The sequence below is a fragment of the Hevea brasiliensis genome, chromosome 11, assembly GCF_030052815.1.
Source record: "Hevea brasiliensis isolate MT/VB/25A 57/8 chromosome 11, ASM3005281v1, whole genome shotgun sequence".
NCBI classification, from domain to species: domain Eukaryota; kingdom Viridiplantae; phylum Streptophyta; class Magnoliopsida; order Malpighiales; family Euphorbiaceae; genus Hevea; species Hevea brasiliensis.
The window spans coordinates 92,612,985-92,626,121 of NC_079503.1; the positions used below are offsets into that span (position 1 = coordinate 92,612,985).

At 30.7% G+C, this 13,137-nt stretch overlaps 2 protein-coding genes across 2 annotated transcripts; both read left to right on the forward strand.

Annotated features, from left to right (window-relative positions):
• The first annotated feature begins 3,320 nt into the window (after nt 1-3,320).
• On the forward strand, nt 3,321-3,665 carry LOC131170353 (secreted RxLR effector protein 161-like). The gene is made up of 2 exons (XM_058129403.1): nt 3,321-3,404; nt 3,516-3,665. Exons 1-2 carry the CDS (start codon nt 3,321-3,323, stop codon nt 3,663-3,665), a joined length of 234 nt encoding a protein of 77 aa, XP_057985386.1.
• Nucleotides 3,666-8,750: 5,085 nt separating this feature from the next.
• LOC110648108 (alpha-galactosidase) lies at nt 8,751-12,820 on the forward strand. The gene is made up of 13 exons (XM_058130313.1): nt 8,751-9,278; nt 9,392-9,450; nt 10,305-10,361; nt 10,475-10,613; nt 10,717-10,792; nt 10,944-11,002; nt 11,193-11,258; nt 11,457-11,540; nt 11,629-11,693; nt 11,849-11,931; nt 12,008-12,148; nt 12,266-12,406; nt 12,546-12,820. The coding sequence occupies exons 1-13, from the start codon at nt 9,130-9,132 to the stop codon at nt 12,636-12,638; spliced, it is 1,212 nt and encodes a 403-aa protein (XP_057986296.1). The 5' UTR covers nt 8,751-9,129; the 3' UTR covers nt 12,639-12,820.
• Nucleotides 12,821-13,137: the final 317 nt, after the last annotated feature.

Genomic DNA, 13,137 nt, shown 5'->3' on the forward strand with positions numbered 1-13,137 from the left:
TTTGAGTTTAAATCGACCTCGCAGTTGTTCCCGAGAAGGTCACCCATCGCTATGACTCTCGACTCGTTTAACTTCTTATGTTCTGTTTTTCTTATTTATACTTAACTAATTAGCAATTACTAATTATTTATGTTCAGGGCTTATCTAGTTGTCTTAAGTATAGTTCTAATCCCCTTAATTATCCGGACCGACACCGGTCACCGGAATAGTAAAATATACCAGGCTATGCAAATAGGGGTGTTACATCAGGAGACACTATCCCAAGTTGAAAAATAAAAAGGGAAAGCAACCAGAAAGTTCTGCGAATGTAGTTGATAGTTTTATTGATTCTGATAGTGATGATAGTGCTAGAGAAATTTTATCCGTGAGTTCAAATCATGGACAAAATTCCTAGATTTTTGATACTAGTGCTACTTATAACATGTGTCCACACAGAAACTGGTTTGTCATTTACAAATAGATGAGTGGCAAGGTATTTTTGGGTAATGATAATGCATTATCTGTTGAAAGAATTGGTAACATCAGATTGAGGATGTTTGATGGCGTTGTTAGAACTATAGAGTGTTGGCATGTTCCAAGACTAAAGAGGAACCTGATTTCTCTTGGGACACTTAACTCTCATGGATTCATGTACCATGCAGAGAATGGAGTTCTCAAAGTGAGCAAGGGCTCTATAGTACTCATGAAGAGTAGTTTGGTTTCAGGATTATATTTTCTTTAGGGCAGTATAGTTTTAGGGGAAGCTACAGTAGCATCTAAAAGTAATAATCAGAATCAGACTTAATTGTGGCATATGCGTCTTGGTCATATGAGTGAAAGAGGATTATCTATGTTAAGCAAGTAGGATTTGTTAGACGGGCAGAAAATAGAATCTATGGACTTTTGTGAACACTCTGTGTTTGGAAAACAGACCAGGGTGAAGTTCGATAAAAGGGTAGTGCGCAAGACTAGAGGAATGGTGGATTATATCCACTCAGATCTATGGGGTCCTAACAGTTTTCCTTCCAAGAGTGGTGCCAGGTACTTCATGACCTTGATTGATGATTACTCTTGGATGGTGTGGGTGTATTTTCTGAAAACAAAAGATGAGGCATTTTCAACCTTTGTAAAGTGGAAGACGATGATTGAGAAGCAGATAGAAAAGAAGGTCAAGCATCTTAGAACTAATAATGGGTTGGAATTTTGCAATCGTGAGTTCAATACATTCTGCAACAATGAAGGTATAGTGAGACATCACACTTTTTCAAGGACACCACAACAGAATGGTATTGTAGAATGCATGAACAGAACGCTTTGTGACAAAGCATGAAGCATGCTCTCACATTCAGGATTTGGAAAGGATTTTTGAGCTGAAGCAATTAACATAGCCTGTTTCTTGGTTAATAGATCTCTATCTACAGCTATTGAGTGCAAAACTCCTTTTGAGATTTGGTCCGGTTCACCTGCTAATTACTCTTAGCTGGGAGTATTTGGTTGCCCTACTTATGCTCATATGAGATATGGTAAGCTTGAGCCAAGGGTAAGAAAATGCATATTTCTAGGGTATGCATATGGAGTGAAAGGCTACAGGTTGTGATGCAATGATCCAAAGTCTCCAGGATTAATTATCAGCAGGGATGTGACATTTAATGAGTCTGCTTCATTGGATAGTCAAAGGGAGAAGTCAATAGCAGAATCAGATCACGATGTCAGAGAACAGGTGGAGCTTGATATTGATACTTCAGCAGTTCAGTCCAGTGATTCAGAGAATGAGGTGCAAGATCCTGATCAACAAGAGGATGCACCTGAGCAACAGCAACAGGAACCATATAGCGTTGCAATTGGTAGAGAGAGAAGATAGATTAGACCATCGCAGAGATATGCATATGCAGATCTAGTTGCGTTTGCCTTGTCAGTTGCTGAAACAATTGATGTGCATGAACCCAGCAATTATAGAGAAGTTATTTCTTGTTTAGATGTAGTTTAATGGGTAGGTGCTATGAGTGAAGAAATTGAATCTCTTCACAAGAATTAGACTTGGGAACTTGTAACATTTCCCAAGGGACAAAAAGTGGTAGGTTGCAAATGGGTGTTCAAAAAAAAGGAAGGCACTCTAGGGGTTGAAGCACCTCGATATAAGGCACGGTTGGTAGCAAAAGGCTTTACTCAGAGGGAAAGGATTTACTTTAATGAAGTGTTTTCTCCAGTTGTGAAGCACAGTTCTATCAGAGTTTTACTTGCTATGGTTGCTCGTCATGATATAGAGCTTGAGCAACTAGATGTGAAGATAACATTTTTGCATGGTGAGTTAGAGGAGCAAATTTATATGAGTTAGCCTGAGGGATTTCTCATTCTAGGTATGGAAAACCGTGTTTGCTTACTTAATAAATCTTTATATGGTCTGAAACAATCTCCTAGGCAGTGGTACAAAAGATTTGATACATTCATGGTTTGTAATGACTTTAATCGTAGTTCATATGATAGTTGTGTGTATCATAAGAAGCTTTCAGATGATTCCTTTATTTATTTACTGTTGTATGTGAATGACATGCTTATTACTGCTAAAAGCATGTCACAAATTAACATTCTGAAAAAGCAGTTGAGTGACTTGTTTGAGATGAAAGATTTGGGTGCTGCAAAGAAGATATTGGGAATAGAAATTACCAGGGATAGAAGTGTTGGGAAGCTTTTCTTGTCTCAACAGGCCTATGCTGAGAAAGTGCTTAAGCATTTCAACATGAATAATGCTAAGCCTGTGACTGTTATTGTAACATCCTCACTTTAGCTAGTCCATACAGTCTACTATTTTGGTGACCAATGTCAGTCCGGGCTGCTAGAATATTTGAAATTTTAAATAGACTAGAGTGAGGAGTTATAAAGAAACTAAATAATGCTTATAAAAATCAAGAAAAATTTTTAGAAATGAATTACACTAAGGTTAAACGAGCCGAAACACCAGGGATGAGTAACCCGAAGGAGAAGTGACGGTGAAGGCCGTTAGCAAACCTAGACCCGAGGAAAAAATTATAAAATAATTATTGGGACTTCAGAAAAGGGTCATTGAGGTTCTTATAGCATTAAAATGCCAAGAAAATGCTTAGAAAATTTTTTCTATCGGTACACACAATTTTGGCTCGTTAAGCCAAATGGAGGGCATTTTGGTCATTTCGTCTTCAGAGATAATTTTTGGCTAACTTGTCCAGTTAAATAAATAATTTATATGACATAAAATATGAATTGGTGCTCCGGCACATTGAGTGATATAACTTGCTCGGTTACACTGTAGACGGGTAAGGGGTGTCACAGTTACGTTTGCTGCCCATTTCAAGTTATCTGTAGACATGTCACCCAAAACAGATGAGGAGATGGAGCACATGTCTAGTGTTCCCTATTCGAGTGCTGTTGGTAGTATCATGTATGTTATGGTATGCACCTGACCTGACATTTCACATGCAGTTAGTGTTGTGAATAGATACATAGCGTGTCTTGGAAAAGAGCATTAGCGGGTAGTGAAATGGATTTTGAGGTATTTGAAGGGTACTACAGATGTTGATCTGACATTTAACAGGGCTAAGATGAGTGATTCAGTTGTTAGCTATGGAGATTCAGATTTTGCAGGGGACTTAGACAAGATGAGATCTTTGACAGGTTATTTGTTTACTCTTTTTGGAAGTGCTATCAGTTGAAAGGCAACATTGCAAGCTCCAGTTCCTTTATCTACCACAGAGGCTGAATATATGGCCTTAGCAAAGGTAGTAAAGTAAGTATTATGGTTACAAAGTTTGGTGGGTGATTTTGGGTTGATACAGAACAAGGCAACGATGTTTTGTGACAGCCAAAGTGCAATACATCTCACAAAGAATCAGATGTACCATGAGCGAACTAAGCACATTGATGTAAGATATCACTTCATTCCGGACATTGTATCTCAGGAGACTGTAGTTGTGCAAAAAGCCTTTACACATGATAATCCAGCAGATATGATTACCAAGGGAGTCCTAGTCAGCAAATTTAGGCATTGCCTAGACTTGGTTGGTGTTTGTAGTACTCAGTAAAGCCCTTGCGAGGGCATATGGCAAGACAGAGTATTTTGTGGTTATTTTATTGATGATAAAGGGATCCAAGCCAATGGGAAGAATTATTATTTTTGTGGCTTGAATTTTAGATATATTTTTTTATGGATCCGAATTGTGATCCGACCCAAAAGTTTCACGCTGCGACCCAATTGGGATAAAAAGTGAGATATGTGATGGTAGCGAAGGGCATGAGGCGATAGGCCTGGGCCCGAAGCCCACCACTGATCTCCTTGGGGGTGAGGGGGCAACACACTGAACTCCTTGGGAGTATGGACTAGCATAAATATTGTAATATTCTACCCTTTATGGAAGAGTTGTAAGATATTCGGGAAACATGGAGAGTTTGGATTTATAAGTTGGTGGTTTGTAATAATGATAACATGTAACAATATCACTAGTGGGCCGGGCCATTACATTTGTGATCCACCCCCCTTATGATATTGTCCACTCTGGGGCAAAGCCCTCACTGTTTTTAAAACGCGTCACTAGGGGTTAAGAACCACCAACTTATAAACCCAGCATCTCTCTCGTGTTTTGCCGATGTGGAATTTGTCTAGGGTGTTACATAACATGCATTAGGATCTTTGATTTCATTTTCTTGGCATTGGAATTAATTGAAATTAAAAATCTTGCCATCCATCATTGTTTTTATATTGATAAAAATAGCTTTAATTGAATAAAATCATTTTTAAAGCTATAAAATTTTAAATTTAAATCTCAATTAAAATTAATTATATCAGAAAAGATCGTCATCCATCATATTTTTTGCATTGACAAAATCAAAATTTATAAGTCAACCATGATATTTCTTTTAATACAAATAAATTTTCCATCATATAATAGATAGAATTTTCTAATTAGACGATAAATATAGAACTTTCTATTGTGTTTTATATGTAGCACAAGCATTCTGAGGAGGGAAGAAGAAAAGGTCACGGGGAAAGAAAATTTGGCAAACTCATAGCCGAAATGTTGGACCCACGGCCACCATCACCGAAAGTTTTGCACGTCACTCACCAGGGAAGAAGAAGATTCTGCCTGAGGGAGATAGCATCACCTTTTTGGGTGTCTTAACTTCAAAGAAATTAAACAAGATATGCAAGTTTCTGTCAGTTTTGGGACTTGACAAAAAATATCCTGAAAGTGACATCTTTTTATCATCTTCTATGTCCTTTTTTGTCTTCTGTCTATTTTGCATCAATCTGACAATTAAACCAAACAAAAAGAACATTATTGATAGTTGAATTTCAAGCAGATAGCAAAAAAATGTCGTTGCCGTGCTGATTTGGTAGCCCTTTTTCATTATGGCTTCAAATTTCTCTTTCTCTCGCTGCATAAGCAAGCATACGGGTTGGTTAATATTGGGAAAATCTTGCTATTCTTGACCCGGCTCCTTTCTTTTTATTTATTTATTTTTTTTAAATTTGCAGGTCCATGCAGAATACTCAGGAAAGTGTTTTTTTTCTTTCAATTTGAAGTCCATGCAGAATTCTCAGGAAAGTGGGTTTTTTTTTTTTCAAATTAAAGAAAAAAAATTTAAGCCCGAACCAAAATCAAATGATGGATTTTGTTTATTATAAGTGTTAAAGAAATCAATTTAAAAATCATAGTTTGTAGATGAATGTAACAAGAATAATTTTATATTACCTTTAATATAATGAATGTTCTTGAAATGTGAATATGGTAATGCTTAAAAATGGAAATGGAGGTGGGCATCGCTTGTAGTTATTCGGGATAGGAGGTACTTTTTCACCGAAAAAAGAGAAGAAGCGGAAAATTTTTTCTTCTTATTTTTTTATTTTAATTTATCATTAATATAAATTTATTTACTAAAAAATAATTTATAAGTTAAAAATTAATTTATAAAAAAAATCACAATAATAGTTTTATATCCCTATCAAAAATAACATGAATGCTTTTCCACCAAAAAAAGCATTATAACATGAATGCATTCATGTTCTCTATACATTAAATTAGTAAAACATCCATATTATGCATGAATAATTTATAATTTTTATTTTTTAATTTAATTATTAATTATATTTTAAATAAGATAAATTATTACTATTAAATTAATTTTAAATTAAAATTTCTCTCTTATTTAATATAAATAAATTTTTATTTGTTATTATAATAAAATTTAATTAATTTATGGTATAATTAATTAAAATATCTATTTAATTATTTATATATATATAAATAATAATTTTTATGATTATTTCATTTAAAATGTAATAAAAGTACTTTATTTAAAAAATAATTTAAATTTTATATTTTATATTATAATATGTAAATTGATATTTATTTTTTATAAATTTAGAAAGTACATTAGGTTAATATGAAAATAATAATATTTTTTGAAATATATAAATATAATATTTTTTTGTTATTAATATAATAAAAAAATATTAAATTACTAATAATGAATTGAATTATTTAATTTTAATAATAATAAAAATATATAACATTATTATTAATTAAAAATAACATTCTATTATATTATTTTTTAAAAAATACTATATCTAAGTGTAATTTTTTTTAATAATTTGATATATTTTTTATAAAATATTTATTTGACAAAAATAGTTATCACTTAACATAAATTTATAATGTAAAATAAATACATTTAATAAAAATTTAAATTTTAAAATATCATTATTTTTTATTAATATAATAAATATTAAAATATATATTATTTTTTAAAAGACAGATTTCATCATTTTAATACTATAATTTTAATTTTTTTAAGCATTTTTATTTATAGTTAAATTTACAATGTAATCATATTTATAATTTATCTTTAAAATTTTATTTCTGTATAAAAATATAATTGAAAGATAATTTATGCATAAAAAATATAGATATTTAATTAAAATTTAAAAATAATTCTGCTAAAATTAATAATAATAAAATATAGATAATCAAAATATTAGTTATAATTGCATTAGATATATAATCATAATAAAATAAAATATTCAAAAGCTTAAGAAATATTAAATAAAAATTTTATAAAAAAATTAATAATTAAATGCATATTAATTAAATATATTTAAATAAATAAATTTTGACAATGATAATTAAAAACTTTTGAAAGAATGAACAAAAAATTATCGCAAATAAAAAAAGATTTAAGAACATTTAGGTAAAATGAAAATACTTGGTGAGAAAAAAGTATTTGATGTATATTACATGTTTCATATGATATATTATATATATATAAATAAATAAAAACTATTTAAATAAAAAAATTAATTTGTAATTAAATATTATTTAATTGAAAAATGATAATAAAAGTATTCAAATTTAATTTTTATAACAGTAAAATATTTTTTATTTACTTAGCCATTTTAATTAAATAGCCATAAGTCAATAATAATAATAATAATAATAATCTTAGGAAAGTAAAATAAAAAAAATCAAATTATTAACATAAAAATAATACATTCTAATTATAAATAAGTTAAATCTATATACTTTATTTTTATAATTTTTTATGTAGACTACACTTTTTAATCTCTCAAATTTTTTAACAAAGATTTCATAACAAAATTAATTAAAACTATAACAATATAACCAAAATATTTATTAAAGATATAAAATAATTTAAAGTTGATTAAATTGTATAATAGTTGATTATAAGATCACAAGTTAACGGTTAATTTTCTTTAAACTAATGGCCACCAATAACTTATTATTATTATTATTATTATTATTATTATTATTATTATTATTATCATCGAAGGTAACATATGACAAATAATATTTTTATATAAATGAATTTATAAAAAAAGAATATAAATAAATTTTAAACATTATATTTAATCATAAAAGGTTTTAATTTTTAAAAATCAAAATTTAAAGAAGATAATAATTTAAATCATAAATGTTAAGGCAGTATTGTAAATAATAATGACAATTAAAAGAGAAATAAAAAAAATAATTTGTATTTATAAAATAATTTAAATAATTTTTAAAAATTAAATTTTAAAGAAAATAATAATTTAAATCATAAATGTTAAGGTAGTATTATAAATAATAATGATAATTAAAATAAAAATAAAAAAATTAAATAATAATTAATATAAAAGATGGTATTTATGATTGATTATGAGATTAAAAATTAATAGTTAATTTTTTTTAAATGAATGACCATTAATGACCTTTTATGATTATTATTATTATTATTACGGAGGCTGAAAACTAACATGTGGTAAATAATATTTTTATATAATTAAATTTATAAAAAAATAATATAAATAATTTTTAAATATTATATTTAATTATAAAAATTTTAATTTTTAAAAATAAATTAAAAAATAATAATTAAAGAGAAATAAAAAATTAAATAATAATTAATATTTATAAAATAATATAAATAATTTTTAAATATTACATTTAATTATAAAAAATTTAATTTTTAAAAATTAAATTTTTTAAAAAATAAAAATTTAAATTATAAATAATAATAATAATTAAAAATAAATTAAAAAAATAAATATTAATTAACATAAAAAAAATATTTATAAAAATTATCATACAATAAATTTTTTTAAAAAATATCACGCATATTTCCTTAAGCATCACCTTGTTATATATATATATATATATATATATATATATATATATATATATATTACACTAAATTTAATTATAAATAGTGAATGGGTTGTTTTGAATGCAACAATGGAGAGACGGATTTAATGATGTTAGGCAGAAATTTTAACTGGCCCATATTTTTCGGTTAGAAATATGTAGATAGTTCAAATTCTACAGATGCACGGATTGAATTCCACTGTCAAAACAATGCCTTGATGGTACTTTTTGGATGAAAAAAATGACAACATTAAAAGAAGATAAAGTTGTCCCCACAACACCTGGATTTTGGTGGAAGAACTCCTGCAAGAAAGATGGCGGTGTCTCCCCACCGACAGCCAACCCCATAAAAGCACTGTCCGACCACCATTTTTCATTAATTTTTACCATTTTTCTTGTGCAATTCACTCGTATATATATACCCATGACAAGATCCTAGTCGTCTGTTGTTCTTTATATAAAATATTTCCCTCCATAGAAGATGACATTAGGATTTAGAATTGGGTTTCTCTTGGTTCTTGTTCTATGTTTCTGTAAGTTTACAGTTTCTATGAACCACAGCAGCAACTCTCGTGGAGATTACACTCAGTTCCTTTTGTCTAATGGTGTGGGACGTACACCACCAATGGGGTAACTAAACATCCCTTTCAAATTTTCTTGCTTTTGGAAGGTGATGACTCTGTCAAAGTTTGATTATTCTTTGCCTGTGCTTTTGTTAATCTCTTTCAATTTGTGGTTTGCAGCTGGAATAGCTGGAATCACTTTCAATGTAATATAGATGAGTGGACTGTGAAGACTACTGGTAATTTATCTTGTCTTGTACCATCCCTTTCTCCAACTTTTAACTTAGAATGAGTTTTCTTTTCCTTTGTAGAATTGTTCAAATCAAATCATTTTTCTTCCTTTGCCATGAATTATCATTATTATCCAGAACACTGTAGAGAAAATATTTGGAGATCTCAATGGTTTTCATCGGCTTTGAATATTTAGATTATTCCCTCTTTTGATTTTATGGCAAGTCTTGCATATCGATATTTTTTTATGACCGTGACCACCACCAACAAGCTCTTATACCATTCAAAAGGACTGCCGCTGCCCTTTTTTAAATTGCAAATTTCACTGCAACTAATATTCAATACAAGAGTCCACAGCTTTTTCACTAGTTAATGAATCTGCAACTCCGTTTCCTTGTTACTTAGTTTTGAGATTTCACTTTTTTCAATATGACTTTGAATACTCTGTATTGACATCTTTAATTATATTAATTAGTTGTTCAAAGTTATACGTAATGCATAATTTTTTTTTTTATTTTATTTCCTAACATCAACTTGATTATTGCATTAATTTTATAACAATAATTCCCCATTTCGGTCACCTCTGCCCGTAATGTACTCAACCAGAAACACACTAACAACTTTCTCAATTATTATGTAATCTACAATTAAATGGTTAAATGTGTTCCCATATGTTGGGATTGTTTGAATTGGACCAATAAAAAATCAAGAGAGAAATAGTCATACCAATACCATACAACAAGCTATACTGACTTCTGTTAATGTGGCATAGAAATGAATAAAATTATGTCCCCCCATTTTCCAACATTGACTTATTTATTTATTTTTTATTTTGTAATTTTTGTTTGATATCTGAGAACAGCTGATGCTCTTGTTTCAACTGGGTTAGCTGCACTTGGGTACAAATATGTTAATATAGGTATGCAAATGAATGTCCCTTTCTATGGTCCCAGACAAAAGATCAAAAGATTTTAGTAGGGTTACTATCAATAGCATATGACACATCTTCCTAAATGGTTTTGAAAAGGGCAGATGATTGTTGGGCTGAAGAAAGCAGAGACTGGAAGGGTAATCTGAGGCCAAAATCCTCTACCTTTCCTTCTGGAATTAAGGCCCTTGCTGATTATGTCCATGCTAGAGGCTTAAAACTTGGCATATATTCTGATGCAGGGTAATTTCTATTATGTGTAGAATAGTGTGATAATTAACCTGGACTAATATTCCAATTTATCATAAATGACAGTAGAAGATTTCCATTTTCTTTATTTCCTCAGATATACGACCTGTAGCAAGAAAATGCCAGGCTCTCTTGGGCATGAACAGCAAGATGCAAGCACCTTTGCCCAATGGGTTAGTAGTGCATTAGTCTGCTAATGCTTTATTAACTTATGGTGGTTCAGGGTTTTTCTATTTCCATTTTCTTTCCTCTTTTTAAGATTTAATTAGAAACAGCTGAAAAGATGGATAAAATTCAATTTATATCTGTTAAATTTGGTTACAGGGGATTGACTACTTGAAGTATGATAACTGCTACCATGATGGCTCAGCACCTCAAGACAGGTACCATTTCCATATTTCTTGTCAATTTTCATAAAAAATTTATTGAATAAACTCAATCTATTAAGTCAGCCATAAGCTAAATCAAGTGCAATGATCTGATGAAAATGCTCCATTATAATCGCATTTGTTTATTTATAGCTTTTCATGAAGTCTCACTATTGTCAGATAATTTTTTTCCCTTTGGCAACAGATATGCCAAGATGAGCTATGCATTGCATAAGGTAGGCCGGCCAATTCTTTACTCTATATGTGAATGGTAAGTTGACTGTATGAGACCATTAAATTAATTAGCATGTTCTGTATTGTGTGCATGTCTATGTTGCTTTTGGTTCTGATAAGGTTGTATAAAATGAGAGATTCAGAATTAGGCATGAAAATGTTTATTCACGCAAACATTTCAAGAAGTTGTTTGATATTATCTGATAAGAATTTTAACCAACCAACATTCTCGCAGGGGAGAGGAGTACCCAGCAAAATGGGCTGGCCAGTACGGTAATGCTTGGAGAACCACAGGGGACATTAAAGACACCTGGGAGAGGTCCTGCTCTTTGGCTCTTCTCCTTTCTGGGTTTTGATCTTTTGTTAAACAGGATCCTAAGTTGAGGTTTTGTCGTTTGTTATTTCAGTGTCACATCAATTGCAGATGAAAATAACAGATGGGGAAGATATGCTGGTCCTGGCAGGTGGAATGGTAACAAAACAAATTTTTAGCATTGATCTTCTGTGAATGGTGGAAAATTATGCTTGTTCAGCTATTTTGCAACTCAAAATTTCATTCTTAGCTTGATAATTTTTCTAGCTGGCTTCATTACTCACGCTGCTAATATGAGACAATAATCATAATAGATCCTGACATGTTAGAAGTGGGCAATGGAGAGATGACGCTAGAGGAATACCGCTCTCATTTTAGTATTTGGGCTTTAATGAAAGTGCGTCTCCTGATCTTGGAGCCTTTTCTTTGTCCATTCCTGCAATGTTAATAATCTTCAAAGCTTGTTGTGATAGGCTCCTCTGCTTATTGGATGCGATGTCCGATCTGCAAGCAGACAGACTCTTAGGATCCTTGGAAACAAAGAGGTAATAGATGTTAATCAGGATCCACTAGGAGTTCAAGGCCGGAAAATACGATCAAAAGCTGGTCTAGAGGTATGTTCTGAACTCAAATTTTGCCCTACCAAATTTCTGAACAGGTTTATTTCTTCAGGAATCACTATTTATTTCAGGATTGAAAAGAGGTTATGTATTTCCATCAATTTTATGCAGATTTGGGCAGGGCCACTGTCAAGAAAAAGAGTGGTGGTGGTGCTATTGAATAGGAGTGGTTCCAGGGCTCCTATATCAGTGGGATGGAGAGAAGTTGGACTTTCTCCTTATAGTCCTGTCATTGTTAGAGATTTGTGGGCGGTATATGATATATTTTAGATTCTCTTATTGTTTAGCACACATCTTCATGTCATGATAAACCAGAAGAAAGAAAGTTTTTCTAATTAGCAAGGCTACATGATGCTCAACTATGTTGATTTTTTTTTTTAATAATCTGCAGCGTTCATTTGTTTCGATGAGCAAGCGTTATGGACTAACTGCATATGTTGCTCCTCATGCTTGCAAGATTTATATCCTCACCCCAAATTCTTGAGGAAGAAGTAAATTAACCAGAAGTTGGCTGAAGAAAACCAGTCATTCTTGTTTAAGGCAGCTTTATGATAAGATGAGGCATAAGTAAGCTGTAATCTTTAGCCCTTTGGGTGTTAGGGAAGCTTCTCAGTTGAAGATGTATGCTTGTACTAAAATTCAAGTGCAGTTTCTTTTTTTTTTTTTCTTGGTTTCTTTTCCTCTTTATGTTGAGTGGGGAAAGAAAAGAAAAATAAGTTGTGATTTGTAAGTTTTTCTTGATTTTACGATTTTCAAGAGGAAAGAATTGTAAGAAAAGAATCATGAATATATCTTTTTAATAATTGAAAAAAAATAAACTGACCCTGGAAAGTTATTGCATATGCATCACCAACTAAGCAACATTGGATCATTTGAAATCTACTGAGGTAGCATAATAGTTGAATTTTGAATGGCTAATTGTCAAAATTTGAAGAAACTAGGATTTAGTAACAGAATGGCCTAATTCTACTTAAAAAGCAAAG